Source organism: Lissotriton vulgaris, chromosome 9 (assembly GCF_964263255.1).
Source record: "Lissotriton vulgaris chromosome 9, aLisVul1.2, whole genome shotgun sequence".
In the NCBI taxonomy this organism is placed as follows: Eukaryota; Metazoa; Chordata; class Amphibia; order Caudata; family Salamandridae; genus Lissotriton; species Lissotriton vulgaris.
This window is the reverse complement of record NC_141697.1, coordinates 474,882,226-474,903,365: the sequence shown is the minus strand read 5'-3', so window position 1 is coordinate 474,903,365 and position 21,140 is coordinate 474,882,226. Positions and strand designations below refer to the sequence as shown.

General features: G+C 46.8%; 1 protein-coding gene across 1 annotated transcript in view; it reads right to left on the bottom strand.

Annotated features, from left to right (window-relative positions):
* The window catches only part of LOC147690293 (coiled-coil domain-containing protein 170-like), a 638,795-nt gene that overhangs the window by 374,857 nt on the left and 242,798 nt on the right, over positions 1-21,140 (bottom strand). The window contains exon 5 of the mRNA XM_086937932.1: positions 9,062-9,318. Coding sequence (XP_086794058.1) covers positions 9,062-9,318 — 257 coding nt within the window. The remainder of the gene's footprint in view (positions 1-9,061; positions 9,319-21,140) is intronic.

Sequence of the window (21,140 nt, the reverse complement as noted above, 5' to 3'; positions counted from 1 at the left end):
ATCATCATTTTCAGAAGGTCTATGCTGCTTGCTAGTTGATTTCTTGTGCAGAATTGCAATTTTTGTAATTTTGCGAGTGCGAGATTGTTGCTGCCCGGCGCACCTACATGTTCGCAATTGCGAACTTACACCGCACGCCGCAAAATTGTATCACCAAGAAAAAAAAATCCGCTGCGTGCGAATTTGCGGATTTTCGGTAAATTCGCGAGCGTTCGCGGATTGCGAATTTACCGAAAATCCGCAAAATCCGCGAGCGTAACGGATTTTCCGCCCATGCTTAGAGGGCGGTTTCTGTTGTGTTTTTTTCTGAAGCCGTATTGGGAGGAGTCGAGGATGTTGTGCTCTATGATGAATGTGGCGAGTTGGCTGTTGATGAATTTCTCGATGACTTTTGCTGAGAACGGGAGCAGGGAGATAGGTCTGTAGTTTTTGAGGTCAGTGGAGTCCGACAAGGGTTTCTTCGGAAGGTGGTTGATTTCAGCGAGTTTCCAGTCACCGGGGAATGAGGCGGTTGCCAGGGAGTGGTTGATGGTGTGGCAGAGCATGGGTGCGATGGTGTCGGCGGCTCTGTTGAAAATGTGGTGGGTCAGGGGTCCGTGGGGGCCCCGGAGTGGATTGACTTCATCGTCTTCAGTGTGTCTGCAGTGGTGAGGGCTGTCTAGTTGTCGATCGCTGGCTTCAGGGTGTCGGGTGGTTAGTGAGGGTTCAGTGTGTTGGTTGTCTTTGTCAAAGTTTTCCTAGATGCACTTGATTTTGGGGTGGAAAAAGGTGCTAAGTTTGTCAAAGAGGTCTTGTGAGCGAGGGATGCCGGTGGACTTGATGGTGGGTTGGGCAAACTCCTTGATGATGTTGAAGAGTTCTTTGCTGTTGGGTGCATGAGTGGAGCTGCTGTCTTCAATCGCTTTTTCCTCGTTTTTATGATGAGTTGGTGGTGGACGTTGGTGGCAGCTCTGAAGTTGTTGTGGGCTTCTGTGGATTTGGTGTTCCTCCAGGCCTTTTCAAGGTGGCGGCAAGTGTGTCTGGACTATCGAAGTTCGGTAGTGAACCATCTAGCTTTATTGGCGTGGGTGTTGTAGTTTTTCTTGAGGGAGACTATGGTGTTGGTGCTGTCGGAGATCCATCTGTGCAGGGTTCGGGCTGCGGTGTTGGGGTTGTCGTTTTCCACGATGGTTGGGGTGGAGTTGCTGAGGTTAACTGGTTGTTGGTGATTCTGGTCCGGTTTCTTCGTGAAAACAGGTGCTGGTGTCTATGGATGGTGAGAGTTCTGAAGGAGAAGAGGACGCATTGATGGTCAGTCCATGGGAGTTCGGTGGTGTGGTTGAAGGTGATGGACTTTCCTGTTGTGAAGAGGGCTCGAGTGTGTGTCCTGCTGAGTGCGGGGTTAGGTCACAATCTGGTGGAGTCCAATGTTGTGGAGATTGTCCAGGAGGGATGTGGTGCTGGGGTTCAATTGGTTGTCGAGGTGGAAGTTGAGGTCTCCTAGTAGGGTGTAGTTGGTGGACTTGATGGCATTTGGGGAGATGTCCTTGATGGAGTTGGTGAAAAGTCTGCGGGGTCCAGGGTGTCAGTAGATGAGGGTTCCTCGGAGGGTTGAGGTAGGGCTGGCCAGTATCTTGAAGTGAAGGTGTTCCATCAGGTCTGTGGGCTCGTCGGGGAGTGTGCTCAGGCTTAGGGTGGATTTGTGGACGAAGGCGATTCCTCCTCCCGGGCGAGTGGGGCGGTCCTTGGTAGAGATCTTGTATCCTAGGGGAATGGCGATGGCGATGTCCGGGACACGAGTTGGTGTTGGTCCAGGTTCGGTAAATAATGCTACGTCCGGGGTGGTGCTGTCGATGAGGTCCCAGATTTCGATGGCGTGTATGTGGAGGGTTCGGACGTTGAGGAGGATGCATTGCAGGGTCTTCGGTTCGGTTGTGTTCTTTCGGGCGGGTTGCGCTGGGTCCATGGTCTTGGCGGTGCAGCAGGTGTGCCAGCAGCGGTAACAGCTGAAGGGTTCATGGGTGTTGTAGGAGAGTGGGGTCTGCAATCCTATGGTCACCCCCGATTTTTTTGCTTTTTGCTTCACTGGTTTACTACTTTCCGTGGCTGTGGGCCTGCTAATCAGACCCACAGCCTAGCTGTCTCTCTCTTAATTGACAACCATGTACCTTAGGTGCATATCTAATTGGATACTGAGTCACCTTATCAGTCTCTGTACAGTGTACCCTAGGTACACAGGGCATAGGTGCACTCAGGGCCTACCAGGGGCTACATCATGTATTATGCCACCCCTGGCTGGCCATCCAAATCTGGCACAACTGGCTTATCAATCAGCTGGGGCAAGGTGGTGTAATCACCCTTTGCTGTAGATATAGTATCCCTATATATAACCCTAAAATTTACACATATCCTCCTATCAGTCACTCCTATGGCAGGCCTTATCAATCCTGAAGGCAGAGTGCTTGGAATTATGTGAGATGGTGCTCTAGCATGAGCTGAGCTTGTCTGCAGCTTTCGGAACCAAGTCCTTTAGCTGTTTCCGTGATAACGCTATACCATATACTCTTAAGTGCATTATAATCCTCGCGGTTATTGCCAACTTTGGTATAGCAGTATCAAAACATGTCGAGTAAGGTGTCATACAAATTGGAATACTACCCCCTCGCCAATTCTGGTGACGGGGTAGCATTCCACCCTTCTAGAGGGACACGACACGTATGTAAATGTGAACCCCGGTTAAAGTTAACTCGAGCCCCAGCATCACAAAATGGATGCTGCCACCGCAGACACAAGTCTGACCTCCTGCTGCTGGGAGTCCTTCCAGCGAGGGAGGCTTGAACAAAGGGTTTCCTGCCTTTGGAGGTGCTAGCACCACCCCAGACAGGATTTTGTGTATTAGGTAGGACAGGGCTGAAAGGAATGAGACATGCCTGGGGCACACAAGGTGTCCCTGTGCATACACCGGTCTAAACCAGTTCCTGGGGCACTCCAGGCCCAGCTCTGGCGCAAGACCGGACAAAGGATAGGGGGTGTAACCACCCCCTTCCTGGTCCCACCCAGAGGAGGGACCTAGTCGTAGTACAGCCCCCTTTAGCTGGATAAAGGTAGGAGCTGGTCCCGTTCCAAATTAGATTATCCTGAACAACTTTACAAGAAGAAACTCTGGACTTCGACGTTCTGCTCCACAGAAGACTGAAGAAATCTCCCTTGTGGGCAAGGAGTGTCCACCCTGCACAAGCAGGCACCATCAGCGTCCAGCGGCTTCACTTTGTCGTCTTCCCTCGAGGATCCAGACTTCAGAGCCGGATGAGACCCGGATTCCCAGACCTCTCCGACCTCTACCTACATCTGCAGCACAGCTGAGATCCGTGGGTGCGACGAGACACGTGGGACCGGCCATCTTGAAAGAAGCAGCACTTCGCTCCAGCACGACTTCTGAGGTAACCTCATCCAAGTGCTTTGGGGATTGAGAAGCCCCAACCCCGAGCAGCTCCTACATCGAAGACCAGCCCTCCAGCATCCACGAGATCTGCGTGGGGCCCTTCTGCCTGTTTGCTGCTTGACGCGTTGTCTGGTCACTTGCCGGCTGGCTAGTGACCTCCTAGACAACGAACTCTGAAATCTTCACTGCTGGTCTGGTTGCTCCAGACTGGCCCTTGCTCCCTTCCAAAAGAGGAGCACCTCGGACCCTCCTGGTCCACTCCAGATGCCGTTTCCACTCACCGCGTGGGTTGCCTTTGCCAAGGCCTGTTGACTCCAAATCCGAAGCCGACACCGCCGACAGCGAGAGCCTGCATGGGACAGCTCGTGCCTCCATCCTGGTCATCAAAGACACCACCTGGTCCACGTGGCTGCAGAGACAAGCGTCCACTCTCACCTGATCGCGACGACGACATCTGGTTCCACTCCTGGTTCCACTCCAGTCACTGGCTAGTGACTTTGAACATTGTCCCCTCTGCTTCCAGGTTCTTCTCTTCACTGATCCACCCTTGGATCACACCGGACATCTTCCTCCTGATCGCCTGCAGCATCTTTTCTTCCAGGCTCCATAGACTTCAACGCCGGAACCCGACACGACTTGGCACCTATGCACCCGCAGCCTGTGGGAGAAGTAACACGAGCATTTCGGAGCTCAAGTGTAGCTTGACTCTCCTAGTGTCCAGTTCCACAGTCGTTTTAGTTCTACCTAGTCAGGATTGTCCATACTCACCTTTTTCTTGAACTGTACTGTCCATAGACACTGTTACGCATCTTGCGTGTGAGTTCACACTCTGCACACGCGTTCCGTGGGCCTCCTATTACCTACCTAGAGTTAGTATAGCGTGGTCCCATTGATCCTACAGCCTCTGGACAGCTCCATTCCTTTTATCGACTTTCACATTCCACTTACTTAGTATATGGTTTGTCGTGCCCCTAGGGCACCATTGTAATTTGTGCAACTTAAACGTATTTTTCCTAAGAGATTGTCATGTGCTTAGCCCTCTGACCTCATAAAGAGTTCAGAGGTGTATGTTAGTTAATAAATATCTTGTTTATTTTCATAACAACCTATGTGGTGTCCTTTCACTTGGTATTCAAGGGGTTATTTGTGGTAAAACAGCTGGCTTCACATGCCAAAAGAGTTTAGCCTAAGACTGCTTTGTCCATGCTACCATTAGGATAGCTGGTCTATAAGGTTGACTTACAACCAATCACCATTAGGGTTGTTTGGACTGATACAAGGTGATCACTAGAAATAGTGAGCATCATATATCAGGCCAACTTCTCACAGGTGTCGGCTGGTGATGCTAGCTTGCAGTTGTTGTTGCGACCTGGATTGAGAGCGTGGAGTACTGCTGGATCATAGCGTTGGCGGTGTAGAGATCCAGGATTTTAGGCGCTGATCACAGTCGTGTCTCGGACGGGCTCAGCGACCACCATTAAGTAAGGGTCGGGGAGGGCTGGACAGCTGAGAGGCGGGAGCGGGGAGGGGAGCTGGATTGGGCCGGTCGCACTGGTCATGCTGGGAGGGAGAGGCCGCGGGGCTGCAGCGGCGGGGAAAAACAGGCTGGGAAAGGCAAAAGGAAAAAGGCAAAAAGAGAGAGAAAAGTGCAAACAAGGCAGAAAAAGTGCAAGAAAGAGTGGAGGAAAGACACAGAGGACACAGAAGGAGAGTGAAAGGGTGAGATTGAGATGAGGGTAAAAACAAGTGAAAAATGGAGGAAAGTTACAGAAGGAGAGTGACGGGGTAGCTTGAAATGAGGGAAAAAACGGGTGAAAAAGGAGAGAAAAAGTGGAAGGAGAGAATGGAGACAAAGGTCCACTGGACCACCAGGGATGAGGCGCAGGTGAAACCTGCGGGTGGAGGAGGGCCTCGAACACCAACACTCAAGAGTGCAGGGGCAGGCTTCACTTAATGGTGGAGCTGCGAGGGAGGGAGAGCAATTTCACTGACAATAAGTCTGTGGTCTTGCTCCCAGAGGGTACCTAAGATATTTCCGCTGAAAATCTACCAAACTCTATTTTGCTGACTGACTGGTACAAACCAGCCTGCTACCACAGACAGGTTTCTGTCCCCTGCAGGTGAGAACCCATGCTCTCTGAGGGTGGAAACAATACCTGCTCTGGCCGAAAGTGTTGTCACCTCCTTCAAGCAGGATGGCTAATAATTAGCATATCAAGGCAGAAGGCTTAAAAGGCCTTTGTCGGCTTCCCTAGACTTGAGAGATGCCACCCTCTGCTGTGAGGCCCATTTGGCAGCTTGACAGATGGGAAACTCAGCTAGTCAGGAGGTGTGTTCACCATCAGGCAAGTTCCACCCCTAAAGTTCCACCCCTAAGGTAGACTACTTGATGTGAAAATCAAAAACTGAAATTCCACTATCTTGGTTTTTGGTGGAATTAGGCTCACTGTGTCAGGGTTATGCCCATTTCCCCCAGGAATTGGTCATATAGGGGGTGTAGCCACGCTAAAGGCAAGTAGCCCATTGGCTACAACCTGCCACTCCCTTTTAATGCCCATAAATTGAGTATTTAAGTGGCACCCCTGTTGCTAGGACCTCAGATTTGATAGATCCAGAAAAAGAGGACAAAGAAGAGCCATGAAAACATGAACTGAAGACTTGCTGTGGACTTTTGGAGCAAAACCCTGCCTGCCTGCACCAGTCTCAACAATCGTGAAGAAACCTACTTGTCCTGCAGCTGAACCTACCAAGAACCTCGGTAGACTGCCAGCCTTTTGCAAATTGCCAGCAATCTCCCCTGGAGGTCAGGAGCTACTCCCCTGCAGTCTGTAGGCACCAAAACAGCAGAGTCCAGTTTATTGTGCTGCCAGTCACACCAACGCAGCAGCCATGCAGAAAGAGGTCACAGTGCTCTAGGAGGTCAGATCTGGCTCCCCATCAAGTAAGTAGATGCCAGGACCAACCAGAGCCACACAGCACCAATACCTAGGGTACTGGACCCCCTTGCAGCAACCAAATCCTGTTTAAGTCCAGGCAGGACTCTAACAGCACTGAGTCCGAGCAGCCATCAAGGGACGTCAGCCCTGCAGAGTGGCCCAGCTGTCCTGATTTTTGCACCCTCAACCGACGAGACTGACAACCGCAAGGTCCTACAATGCACCAGCCTAGCCCACCTAAACCCTCTACAACCGAGAGCCCCGGCATGGGTTCCCGAGAACTGGCTGTGCCCCCTTGTTCCTATGACCCTTGTTAACCGAGTACCTATTGGGAGCTACAATAATTGTCCCTCTGCAGCCTGTTTGTAGGTCCTCCCACCTCCTTTGGTGTAGCCTGTAAGGCTACCAACCCATCCAGACCCTACAGGGCAGGTAAACTCTAATTGCTGGTAGTACTTTGGACCTTACACCCTTACAACCTTAAGTTCAGAAGGGGACCCCAGAAACCTACTGCAAGTACCTTTATATTTAAGACAATATTTTACTTACCTGTGAAATGCGATATTTTAAAAAGCGCTTACTTGTTTACGAAGTTCTTGGTATCAAAATTTATATAAACTTTTTTCTAAATTCGTCTCGGATTTATTCTTGAGTCTGTGCCACATTTATTGCCTCTGTGAGTACAACAAATGCTTAGCTCTACCCTCTGATAAGCAGAAACTGCTCACCCACAATACCATAAAAGAGAGCATTTAGTGTAATCATTTTTGCCTCTGTAAGCCAATAAGGGTTGCCTTGACTCTCTGCACACTGGCCCTCATTTTGGCACACTCCATAGAGAGCCAGCTTCCTACACAAATGTATGTATATCTTTGCAAATGTTCTATTATAATATATATTTTGAAGTAATGAAAGTCAAATATGAAGATTAAGGACCTCATTGTGGGTCTTGCAGTCCATGGACCCCTAGACTTGCGGGGGCAGCTGTGGTGGACTTCGACTAACCAATTTCAACCAGGGCGGTCGGGCCACTCTGGGACCCCTGCCAGAGATCCCTGGCGGTGGTGCGTGGTCTTGAGGGCAACATATGATTTGAGGGGTCACTGAGACACCCCCAAAGCATTTTACAAGTTTCCACACCGCCACACTTTTCATGGCAGTGCGACCGCAATGAAAAGGGAGGTGGTGTGGAAACAAAGGGGGCCCTACAGGGCTGATATGTCCCTCTGCGCCACGGGGAGCTTGCAGGGGGAGGGAATATGTTGTGCCCCCCTGTGTGCATGCACTCCAGTACCTGCACAGCATGGACTGCAGCGGTCCATGTCATGCAGGGACTGATTTTGATGTTCCCATTGCGGTGCCTATTTCATAGGAACAGCCGTGGGAAAGCCAAAGAACCGCCCACCAGACAGGAGAAAACTCTTGATCTGGCGGGAGGTTCAACTAGAGGTTTTCTTCGTGCGGGAGGGGGTGGTCCTGCTCCCGCATCGTCAACTCATAATGAGACCCTAAGTATTTACCACCAGTGTTGTCATTGTCTTAGCACCGTTGATGCAAAACTTTCTGGGAAAATCAGAGATAAATCTTTAGGTTGTGGCGGCTCATCAAAGCAGGCCCCAATCATAACTGGGTCACAAATCGAGTCCTTAGTTGAACATTAAATTTTTCTGCCAAACCGGGATTAGAATCCTTGAGCAAAAGGCAGGAATTTACTGGAGAAACCTTGCGCAAATCACGGGTGCGAATAACACATATGAGCTCTTTGAGCATGTCAAAGTGGGGGATAACAAGTGTTATTTGCGTGTTCCCATTCTGCCGTGACTGTGCAAAATTGAGCACTTGCACATTTGCAAACTCTGTGCTGATGCATGCTTGGGGAAGACAGGGCCATATTATCAAGCCCCAGCGATAATTATCGCTAAGCGCACTTAGAGCTAGGATAATTATCGCCGGGTAGCGTGGATTTTTATCACTGAGATAGCGTGCTATTAGCAACGCTTATCTCAGAAGTGATAAAAATCCTCGGGCTAACTGCCAAATGAGAGATTATCGCTGGAAAACCAACGATAATCTCTCGAAGTTTGGCGTTAGCTTGATGATAGGGGCTCACAAACTTAGCCATGATATCCACCTTCCATAGGATATCATGGCTAAGTCAGGAAAATACCAGGTGTAAAAAAAGCAGCGCTAACCGTCGTTAGCGCTGCTTTTTTATCATTAACAGGGTTAGCGATATCCAACAGGGTTAGCGATATCCTTGAGAATAGGAGAAATGTTGCTTAACAACATTTCTCCTATTATTTTTCTCTGGAACGCCCCCTTTGCATAGATGCAAGGGGAAGCGTAGAGAAAAAAGGGTACTAACATGCAAATTTGCGTGTTAGCACCCTGTTGCTGATAGGGAGATAATTGTATCTCCGCTTTCTTGGCTTTTAAAGCCAAAAAAGCAGAGATAAATCCCTTGATAATATGCCCCACAGTTTGTGCCCAATCAAACGGGAATTAGCGCATGCCGTTTCCAAATTCTACATGTGCAAACAGCGCATCTGTAGAATTTGCATTAGTGATTCGCGCCATTTTCTCCCTTAGTGTGCATTCAGTCAGGCATGGCATTCTGAAAGTTAACAATTCTCAAGAGAGACAAGCGAACGATTCACATATAAAAGTGCATGTCCATTAACCGCTAGTCTGCCCGCAGCTTTACCTGACTCGGCTTTCTAATTCTGCCACTCTTTCATTCAGTTCTCGGTTGCCTCTCTTAAAAGGTTCCAGGCCCGGCTGCAAGTGAGACTTGACATTGCTGGCAGACACTGCAATTCCCTCTAATTCTTTCATCCGATCTTTCAGGGACTGAATATGAGAGGCCTGCCTCGCATTATTTTCTTTGTAGGTTTCCAACTGAGATTTCATCTCCAGGAACGAAACATCTTTCGAGGACATCCGGTTTTGAAGATCCTCTACCTAAATAAAAGACAAAATGCACAACCAGCATTAATCTAATTCATCTTCATGCGCGGAAACGTTCTACCCACAGAGGCAAAATAAAAGCATTGAGAAAAGAATACAAAGGCTGGGTTGGATACTTCATTTTTGAACTCATGGTTACTTTTTGTAGAAAAAAATCCGTCGCTGTAAATGGCTAAGATGTTATCAAGCGGCTAACGCTATCAATTGTCCAGTTTCAAAATGTCGCCAGTTTTAGGAGAAACCCTCTCCTCCTGGCTTGCGGGTGGGGATATATTCCTCCTGCTAAAGTGGAAAGTAGTTTTTGCAAAGTGTACTAAACATAGGGGGTGTGAACAGGTGGTGCTGGTGGGTCTCACTGAGCTCTGCCATGTGAGGGACAGGACACCTTGTGTAGGCCCTCACCATCTCCCAGAGAAAAGAACAAACGCTCACACCCCACCCCCCCCACTCCGCCACCTCCCATCATGCAGCGCGATTTCTGCTTGATGCTGAAAAGAGGTAAAACGCATAAATTAGATGGCGGGAAGCAAACGGAATCTTCACCCATTTTCTCACTGACTCATTCAGAGTCAAGCAGAGAGGATTTACTTGTTGAAGCCAGCTTACCTTTTTAGAAGCCATCAATTCTTCAAAGAAGCATTGGCAAGGCCAATAGGAATGGCTTTAACATGCTAATGCATATACACACACACGTTCATAAATGCTGTTTGCATATATTGAATGCACACATTCTGTTTAGGACGGGATAGTAGTGCTTATTTTGTGCCAGTGGGCGTCAGTCACATTTATTTATGAGGACTGGAGCCAGGGGTGGCCTTAGGCATGTGCAAGCTGTGCACCTGCACAGGGCCACCAAACCCTAGGGGCCACAACACCAATATATATCCTTAATATAATAATCCTCTGAGGATGGATACATATTTGCATGGCGCCTCCTTTCAGGGATTTGGTGGCCTCCGGCTCTGTTCCACTTCCAATCACCTTCCTGAGCTCCAGGGGGGCTCCGCCCCACCCGACCCCCTCTTCCGGGGCCCCTAACCTACGCTCCCTGCCCAGGGCCGCCATGAGCCTAGATGCTGGAGCATCTTGTTTGATAGGATGATGGGAGGACATGTTCTGAAACTTCAGAGAACATGAGAGTGGCACAAGAGGACAATGGGGGTTTGGAGGAAAATTGCAGGGAATTAAAGGAGCGAGAGAGGATGTAAAAAGATAGACAGCAGAACAGCAGGTTGCCACCGAGGTCCGACTGATTGGAAAGAGAGACTGTGGGAAGAAGAAATTGGAGAGCGGAAAGTGTCACTGAGGTGAAAGGATGAAGAAGCAAGAAAAAGTATGCAAAGAAGGCAGGGCCGGACTGGGAACCAGAACCGGCCCTGGCAAAGTGCTCGGCCGGCCCCCCTACTCCCCCCCCCCCCCCCAGAGGGGGGGGGGCGCGACCGCGCTCTGTGCCAGGGCCGGTTTTCGACCGTTTTTGTTACAGGGCCGTTTTTGCAGCAAAAACGGCCCTGTAACAAAAACGGCCCCAGGGGCCCAAAACCGGCCCCCAACCATGCGGCCCACCGGGGGATTGCCCGGTGCCCGCCACAGCCAGTCCGGGCCTGAAAGAAGGCTTAGAAAGAGACAGAGGTGAGGGATTAAAGAGGAGATAAACTGCAGAGAGAGGTTGTGATAAAAGAGGGCGAGAATTGACATGGAGATGAGGAGACAGAGAGAGAGAGAAAGCATTGAAAAAGTGAGCTGTTGGAAAAAGGGGCGGAGGAAGTGGCTGGCGGTTGGGCATCAAATCGAGAGGGAAGGAATGTGCCATATCTACAAAGATATGTCACGTCGCTGCTCTCTCTCTGTGCTGGGTCACCAGTGGCTAGCAAGCACCAACACAGGTGCCAGGGCAGGACTGGCCGTAGCTGCCAGGGTTGGGGCCAGTCTTGCGTCATGTGGCATGTGTGCCTACGTTGCAGGTAGGATTGTATTTGTGCAGGAAGGTGTCCTCTGAGGCTTTTCCCTCTTTCTATATGTGCTGCAGAATCCAGTGCACGTAAAAAGTTGAGAAAATTAGGAGAAATGTCGTTACGCCTTCCTTGGGAAGGAGTGGCATTTTGACACATTTCTTGGTTTATTAGTATTAGTAAATCTGAGACTGCTCCAAAACACATGGGTGCATGCGTGGGAACAGTCACACTCCACTCATGGAACGCCTTCCTAGGGCAGAGTAAGGCAAGGCATTGACTGGCGCTGCCTTGCGTTGCTCCAGATTTACAAGGTGGCTCTGCCTGGCATAGTAAATCTCACTTAAGGTCTTGTGTTGCCCTTGCATCGCCTTGCATGACGCAAGGGCAGGGCAAGCTCTTAGTGAATCGGGGCCTAAGTGAAATAGTAAAGGAGAAAAGAAAGTTTTCTGTACTAAAGAAAGAACTCAAAAACTACTACAGCCAACTCTTTCATTGTACTTGGACAAAAATACCCTAAAGCATGCTTGGGTAAATTTACAATTCACCACACATTTCCAGTGCAAATTGTTAGTATCTTGCAGTGTAATTCATAGGGAAGCTAAGGGTGTGAATGGAGTAAATTCTACATACCCAGTTAAAAAGCATGCAAGGTGCATAAGAGGGAGTGAGGTAAACATTTTTTGCTATACATGGCAGTGCATACACTCCCCGACTAGTATGTTATAAGGGCCTTGAAACCTGCACAGCTGTTTAACATGGAAGGGCTTTTCAAAACCTTCTTTTCTGGATACTTAGATGTGCAGCAGGAGGAAAAGGATAACATTGTCTAAAGCAGGCTAGCAGGTCGGTCTGACAATTATGCCACCTGGATATTTCCCCAGTAAGTTGGAGACTAGGCAGCGGCTTACAGACTAGGATGGGCTTTTATTACCCAACCATGCCCCCATGAACACATTCTTATACTCGTCTCCAGGTGAGTGGGGTTCTCTCCACATTTTCGCCAGTGCTGTTTTTGGTTTCCAGTCTGTCATGGTAACTTTGAATAAATATAGAACAGTCAACACATATCTGACAACTGAAAGTTCAATTTCAAATGGAGCTATTTGAAAAATAGGGCAAATAAGTGACAGTACTTTACATATATCACAAATTGTATATTTATGAAATAGTACTGGTCTTGCTGAAAAGCGGGCGAGGTGGGAGCTCCCACATACTTAAACCTGAAGCATTGGGCTTTGTACGTGCATTGAGCAATGAGTATGAAGTTGGCAAAGTTGATCATTTTGTTCCGATTGGAAGAAACACATACTGCAGGAAGTCAATTAAAAGGCTGTATCAAGAATGCAGCTTGCTCAAGACCAATGACTGAGAGTAACTACAGGCTCATCTCCTTGTTGCCAGCTTTCTCCAAAATGCTGCAGAAACTGGTGAACACTCAGCTTATCAATTATTTTGAGCAGGACAAGCTGATTCATCCAGGTCATTCGAGGTTCCACACTTTCCACAATAAAAAGATCGTGCTTTTAGAAATATCTGACGATCTCAAGTGGTCTCTGGATCAAGGTAAAAATGCAGAACTAACTTAAGACAAAATCCTAAACTTACTACTTTTGGAATTCACAGAAGGCATTTAGTAGTAGTAAAGTTAGTATTTTGTCTTAAGTTTGACTGAAGACAAACTTAAGACAGACTTAAGACAGACTTAAGACAGACTTAAGACAAACTTAAGACAAAATCCTAACTTAAGACTGTCTTAAGTCTGCTTTAAGTCTGTGTTAAGTCTGTCTTAAGTTTGTCTTAAGTCAAACTTAAGACAAAATCCTAACTTTCTTACTACTAAATGCCTTCTGTGAATACCAAAAGTAGTAAGTTAGGATGTTGTTTTAAGTTAGTTCTGTGAATCGGGCCCAGAGTGCTGATCCTTCTTGATCTCTCAGCATCATCTGATACTGTCCCACATGCAATTCTTTTACAATGACTGGTGGTTGAAGGTCGTGTGTGGGACTAGGTGAAGTTGTTCCTTGATTCCAGACCGCAGTCAATCTGGGTGGCGCCTTTTTGTTCTGCTGTTAAAGCAGTCAAATAGGGGGTGCGGACGGGTTCGTCTTTTAGCCCTCTTTTATGTAATGTTTTCATGACCCCTCCAGTCGCTTTCATGGAATCATTTAGATGTACATTTATTTTGCACACAAATGGTACCCGGTTGCTCTTCACTTTCAAGGGGGCCTCCTCTTCTGCAGAGAAGGACAGCATACCGGCATACTTTGCTTGGATGCATAATAGTTAGTTGAAACCGAATGCGACAAAACTTGAATTCTTCTTTTTGGGTCCCAATTAGCCTAGTGGTGAAAAGTGACCTGACCTCCCTCTCTGCTGCACCCCAATCCCCTTATTCAGCAGCTAGAAATCTGGGAGTCTAACTGGACAATCAATTCTCTCTGCAACCTCAGATTTTGGCTGTGGTTAACACCTGCTTTGGGTTGCTCTGGACCCTCAAGAATTATTTGTACTTACTCCCCATACACTGTAGGAGGATGCTGGTCTACACCCTGGTCATTGTCAGGTTGGACTATGCCAATTCTTTCTACCAGGGCGTGTCTGAAGATTTGCTGCGATGCCTCCAGGTTGTGCAAAATGTGGCAGCTGCCTGATTCTAAGACTTCCTAAATTAGCTGCAAAATCGGCCCTGTAACTAAATCGGCCGAAAACCGGCCCCGGCAAAGAGATGGCGGCACCAACGACCCCCCGGATGGGGGGAGGGGGGCCTGCCGAGCACTTTGACAGGGCCGGTTTTGGTTCCCAGTCCGGCCCTGAACGCAGCACAGGCTTGCCGGGGCTGCGCTGCTTGACTTTTTGACAAATCTCCCCCTATGTTTGAGTAGCCGTTCGCTTTACAAAACCCCTTCATTTATCCATTCATTAATTCTTGGATCATGCATTGAGTCTGCACTGTAGCAAAATGGCGTCGCTCAAATACCCAAGCACAAAACTGTATTTCCAAGTGCAGATTTACTACTTTTTGCTATTCACAGCAGTTGCAATACTACACCTTGAAAACTGTGCCAGTTGCAGCTTTCAAGCATGCTACTGAGAATGTTAAGTGACAATTCCCACCAGCTTCTAGTCTGCATGCATATGGCAAAACTCCGCACAGAGGAAATGGAACCACTGTGCAAATGCATGCACAGGCTTTTAGTTCTTTTTTTCATGGGCGGGTTACATTTTAGTCTGTGGAGAAAGCTCTTCAGCTACACCGTCAGAAAATCTGGAAATTATTTGTTTCCCTTCCCACCCTGGAAGGGGAGTTACTCCAGGCCTTGGCTGGTGTAAACCTCTGACCATTTCCAGGAGAAAAGGGTCTGGAGAGGAGCTTGGGACTGACTCCAGTCATACATGTTTATGGGCGTTCCCAAGCTTCCAAGGCAAACCACACCTTGGGAATCCCACTTCCTCCTCCTAAATTGCATTTGTAACAGCAGATTTATCCACACTCGTGGTGGACAAATCTGCAGGAATAAATGTATTTACGCCTGGCCAAATTCCCTCTCTGAATTGCTGGTAGATGTTTTCCTCTGCTGACTTAGCCCATATAGGCGTTTATTTGTGTAAAAAAAACAATCAAAATTGACATGGTTAAGAAAAATGTATTTTCAGATGTAAACATACTTGGGGCCAAAAATTCCCTTGCAAACTTGATTTTAAATGCAATTAAAAAAGTGAATGAATCCGGGCCCAAGTACAATCAACATCGAGTCAGAGAAGGATCAAGCGTAGGGCAGATGCTAGGAAGTAAGAGGAGATATAAAAGATTGCCATAAATGTAGTACGCAAAGATTGGTCCAGCTCAACCTATGTGCCACCATACTATAGACAAGCATCGAATACATGAATGACCTTCGTATCTATAAATGACCGATGCATGCACAGCGCGCACTAGTCACACATTTCAACTTTAGCAAAAAAGCCAGCGAAAACTACGCATAAAATATGAATCTTGTAGTAGACCTGAACAAAATTCAGTTCCTCACTACAGAGGGGTAAAAAATGAGACACTATTGTCTAATGTCCAATACTTGAAATGTCTTATTAGGTTAGGTGGAATATAACTGCACCCTTCAAAACCAGTGGGAGAAAAAGACAAATTTGATTTTACTTGACATAGTAAAAGCGCATTTGCTTTGTGACCATAAAAAGGTCAGGAACATTTTGTTATTGCAAGAAATTGCACCTATTACTGGCAGTACTATCCCTAGCCGTAAAAGCGACATGCAGCAGTTACTGTTTTTCAGGACTTGGACTTCTAACCACCGATTTTCTTGGAGCCTCTTTCTAAAACATTTTAAATTGTATAAAGAACATTACGAAGACGATTTCAAGAACGTTATACTCTCGTGAATGCCAAATACTGCTCCCCTGTCCTCAAAAAATTAATAGCCACGGAATTAATGCCCAAGTGCATTGTCAAAAGTTAAGAGAAATGATTTGTTCAAAGCTTTTTACTATTTCTTCTATGGTACTGTATTTCATCTCTACTTTGACAGCTTTTATTCACTTCTTTGTCTTTTTTCACGACTAGGCCTCTTGGCCCAGTTACTCTGTTTCCATTTTCCTTCTCCCCATTGTGTTATCTTTTTTATGCATGTGCTTTTAAAATTTTCTTTTATCTTTCATTCTAAAGCTGGTTTCCCTCTCCAACTTTCAGTCGCCTTTCCGTCATTTTGTTTGCTTTACCCTTTTGCCACTCAAGAGGTTGCAAGGGTGATGCAACTGCTAAGTCAGATTTATCAAGCTATGCAAGGACACCTTGTGTGGCTTGATAAATGTAGAGTAATGCAACGCAGCGAAAATCGCCCCAGGGAAGCGTTCCATTGGTGGACCGTGAGTGTTCCCACGTATCAGCCCAAGGAGTTTGGCGCATTCCCTGATTTTATTGGTAGACCTGGGAATGCATCAGAAATATCTTCGGGGCATATTATCAAGGCAGGCGAAATGAAATTATAGCCGCTTTAGCGGCCGTTTTCGCTTTTAAGCTGCGATCATTTCATTGCCATATTAGTAAGCTGTCGCTAACATTAGTTAGCAACAGCTTTTAGGTGATAGCGAGCGGTTTGGGGCCCGCTTTGCATGTCAGCGATATTTATCGCTAATGACATGCAAAGTGGGCGTACCCAGCCTGTTAGCGGCTAAAAGCAGTCGCTAACATCGCTATCGCCTATTATCAACGCAGGTGTAGCGATGGAAATATTCGCGGTAAGCGCGAATATCTCCAAAAGCTAACGCCTGCTCAGACCAGTGTGGCTCAATGGTTAGAGCAGGCAGACCTCGATGCAGAGCTCTGGCCAGGGACCAGGGTTCGATTCCTGCCCCGGCGGGTCTCGGGCTCATTAATTCCCCTGACCGGATATTCTCACCTCAGTGCCTATTCTGATCATGGGTCCCACGCTGCAACTCTGGGCAATAGCTTGCTTAGTCTCCACAACGGCCCCCACAACGCGAGGGATGCCTGGTTTGCACCATGGGTGTGCCCAGGAGTGGACACTTCACAGGGAAAGCCAGGAAGGGTTCCCTTGCGGTATTCGTACAAGCGCCGGTAAACCCACTGTGGGTAGCTGTGCGCTATACAAGTACAAAAACATTTACATTTACCCATTATATCCAATGGGAGGTAGATATTATGGCTAAGACCCTATTGGCGTTAATGCGTGAATATAGCTGTATTCTCAGCGATATTCATGCATTTCGCCGCTATCGCCGGATATTTTATCGCTTTAGAGATAAACTTTGCTAATAGCAAGTTATCTCTGCGATAATATCCAGCGATGCTTGGCGATAAAAAAAACTTGCTAAGCCCATTTAGCGATAAATATCGCTAGTTGTTGGTAATATGCCCCTTTATTCCTCCTCTTTTTTTCCTCTTTTTGTGTGTACTGGATTCTGCACCACACATACCTCAGAGGATTGTTTTTGTGCAGGAAGGTTCTCCTTGCTGCACAAAAACAATCCTGTCTGCAATGCAGGCACTACAGCGCAAGGGAGCCTGCATTGGCAGTAGGCAGCAAATTATGCACCAGCACGAGGAAAAGACAGGAATGCTCTGTATCACGTTGAATAGGTTACGTTCCTGCCCTTTCATGCATTCACGGCACAGCTAGGTGGCTTGCTGCACTGCATGAAATAGTGAGAAAGCTGCCCCTTTGTCAGTAGCTGTGTATGTTTTCCAATAGAGGGTCGCAGTAAGGGGGGTCATAGTGCAAACATCCCCAGTATCATGACCTCTGAGTTTTCAATGCTCTAATTTTCATTTACATCTTTTTAATTTCCCATGTGGACCACTTTTCTGTTTTCCCCTGTCTACTTTCTTCATGCAGTCTCGGCCTTAGTCTTTGCTAAGAATAATCCTCAAGCTCATTTAGAGAGCTGTGGCTTGCTTACAATGGGTGTAGGTAGGGGTATCTGTGATTTTTCAAGCAAATAACGTCTAAAGCATAAGTGAATAAAGCAATACACATAACTGGGCTTGATGCAGATCGGGGTGTGGAGGAAATCCAGTTTTGTGGCTGTGTTTACCTAAATTGCTTTGCCCTGGACATCTTTTATGATTGACCTTGGCCTTAGCCACAGGAAAGGCAGGAGCTAATGGGCAACAACTGTGGTAGCTGAGATACTTTACCACGGGTGTCCTATGGTTCATCCTACTATGACTGAAAACTTGGCCAAGTACAACACTTTCTGCACTTCACAGTTAAAATAGCTCTTGCGAGCAGTCACAGGCTTCTCTGGGAGCTAGAGTGGGGTACAAGAGCTCAGAACTCAACAATCAACCAAAAGATTCAAAAAAATATTTTCCAGCCAAGTGCTTGTGCTTTAGGTATAAAACTACTGTAATCACACAAAGTTACTAAATATTACAAATTTTTAAATGTGGTTCAGTTACAAGGTTGTATACACCCGACAGTATTTAATGAAATTCAGATATCCTTATGGTACCCGCTTTCTCCCTCCCTCTCTATCCAGTGCCTCAGGCAAAGATATAGGTACCGGAATAGGCTAGACACAGATCCAGATCTCTAGTGAAATACCCCAAAGATTGGCCCATAGGTCAGTTCAATTGCCTTTTGAGTCCACAAGTTCACACCAGCAAAGGTAAGCATTAGCAGCATCAGTTACCACGTGTTCACATTCAAACACAGCCTCTCAGTTCATGCATACAAAGTACCACGTTACCTGCTCAATGATGCTGGTGAGTTCCGGGGGTGGCTCGTGCAACTGTGGTCTTCCCACTCCTGAACTTTAGTCCTAAGTGGAAGACTGGAGACAGGGCAGGGTTTCTTCTTCTAGGATCACTGGCATGGGTCAATGTGCTCAGCAGGCTTGTTGGCAGTCGTGGTCCTCAGTCCAACATCGACAGACATTCAAAATTGTCAGTTACACCCTTTGGGGGCCGTTACAGGCAGATGTTCTCCTTTGGCTGTTGCTGCTTGGGAGGTTGACGCAGGCTAGTGCTTGTCTTTGGCATTTACAGCCTTATTAAGATAGGCAGGCATATGCTCATTTTTAGCAGTTCTGTCCCAGGTATCTTGTGTAGGCAGGCCCTTGTCTCTGTCAGTTCCAGCTTTTGTGAATCATTCCCAAAATGTCTATTTTCATAATTGCAAACACAAGGAGATGATGGACGAGCACTGAAACTTTTCAGATGCTCACCCCCAGGGCCGGGCTGGAAACCAAAACCGGCGCTGGCAAAGTGCACAGCTCCCCCCTCCCCCCCGCCGAGGTCTTTGCCGGGGCCGGTTTTCAGCCGATTTTGTTCGATATTGGCAGATTTTGCTGCAAAAAAAGGCTTTGTAACAAAATCCAGGGACCAGAAACAAGCTTCCTGGAACCGGTTTCAACCCAGAACTGTGACTGGGGGTGAGTGTCTGAAAAGTTTCAGCACTCCAGCCCCATCTCCTCGTGTTTGCTTTGTTCATCCTAAGTTGGCAAGGTATGCCAAGACGTGGGTCCTTTGCTCACTTTACCACTGGATTCAAGCTAGCCTGGCTGATGAGTGGTGTTACCCCGAAACCAGTCCAAGGATGCTTGTTTCCAGTCCAAGGAAGACCTGACTTGGCAGTTCGGGCTGAACTGTTCCCATGAGGAACAGGGTCAAGATTGATTTGCATATGACTAGTTCTGAACTGGGGTGGGGAAGTGAGCTAAAGAACGGAGATAGATTCAACCCAGATCTGTGATTTGGGGTGAGTGTCTTAAAATTTTCAGCGCTCCATCTATCATCTCCTTGTGTTTGCTTTATTATTATAATTGATCAGAAAACAAGCTGTAACTAAATGATACAGAAACATCTCAATGGGAAGTTGTGCCGAAGGAATAACTGATAAAAACCTACCCAGGTTCTTCGAAGAATTATATGGTAAATTGAGGCGGCTCTATGAAGGAGCAATGCAGGCAAATACTTTGCATGCCTTTACATTGCGTTTCTTACCCCGTATTTATATAGAACGCACATGCTTTTACAACCTATGCCTTTACCCCGCATTGTTTATATACATATATTTATATATATAAACAACTCTCAAACTTACCTTAAATGTGTGGTAAAGGCATGAGTTGTAAAGGCATAAATGTTGTAAAAACATGCATGGTAAAAAATGCAAAGTAAAGGCACAACATGGTAAAAACCTCGTTGTAAAGGCTGTTTCCCATTGAAGCTTGGTCTCAATCCTTGAACACCATCATATGCAAACGGAAAGACCGAGTACCATAACAATGGAAGTTTGCTTGCTCTGACACAGTTGATGAGATGCTTTCTCACTCTTTACTGATATGCCCTATTTAGAGGGTTTTTTTGCACTACATATATAATAATTTATAAATCTCATCTTCATCATATGGAGCTCTTGTGGGCTTATAGAAGGGCCTGTAAACCGAGCATCTGAAGAAATGCAAGCCACTAGAGCATTATGTCTTACCATTTCTGTTGCTTGGAAAGAAAATACATTTTGGTGTAATTATTGGAAATGATTGCCCTGCTCTTTGTAATTGAAGTGCCATTTTACCAATATTATGACTGTAAGTTAATTCACAGAATACGAATAGCAACGCACATAACAGCAGGTAACATCTGTCCCAGGGCACAAAAGAGAGGTAGGGAGGGGCTATTCTCTCTCCAGCTATCCTCAATTTCCACACACATAGGAGTTTTCAAACTTTATAAGGGTGAGAACAGTGTTCTGATGAAACCAATATAAAAGCTGGTCATTCTACTCTTGTTTTTTCACCAAAATATAGGCTGAGAAAACAAGTATCCCACTGGGTACTTTCAGGTCAGTTTTCAAAAACTCTGGGAAGAAAATTATTGATATGCATGCATTTATTATAAAGGAAAGTAAATTCATCAAGGATCATATTCCCATCAAAAGGAATACAGGTTTCAGTAAATTAAACTTTAGCTCAGCCCTCGATATGTGTGGCACGCAGCAGAGAAGATTAACTAAAGAAACTCTGCAAAGCATTTAGAAGTACAATAACAGTTAACAAGTCAAAAACACAATACAAATCCAACTGAAATTCATAAAAGTAGACAATGACCGCCTGGACATCGTCCCGAACGGCCGCTCCCTCCCTCGCTCCCTGACTCCTGCCAATTACAACGCCCTGACACAGTTTCAGCTGATACTGATCTAGACCTGCTTGACTACAGATCGGTATCGTTCATAGCGCGCTGAGCAATTTTATTTGAACTCCGCATCTCGCATTGATTGCTGCTTTGTAACTGCGCGCTGAGCATTTTTTATTTAAACTCCGCATCCCGCATTGATTGCTGCTCTGTAACTGCGCGCTGAGCATTGTAACTCCGCACTGAATACA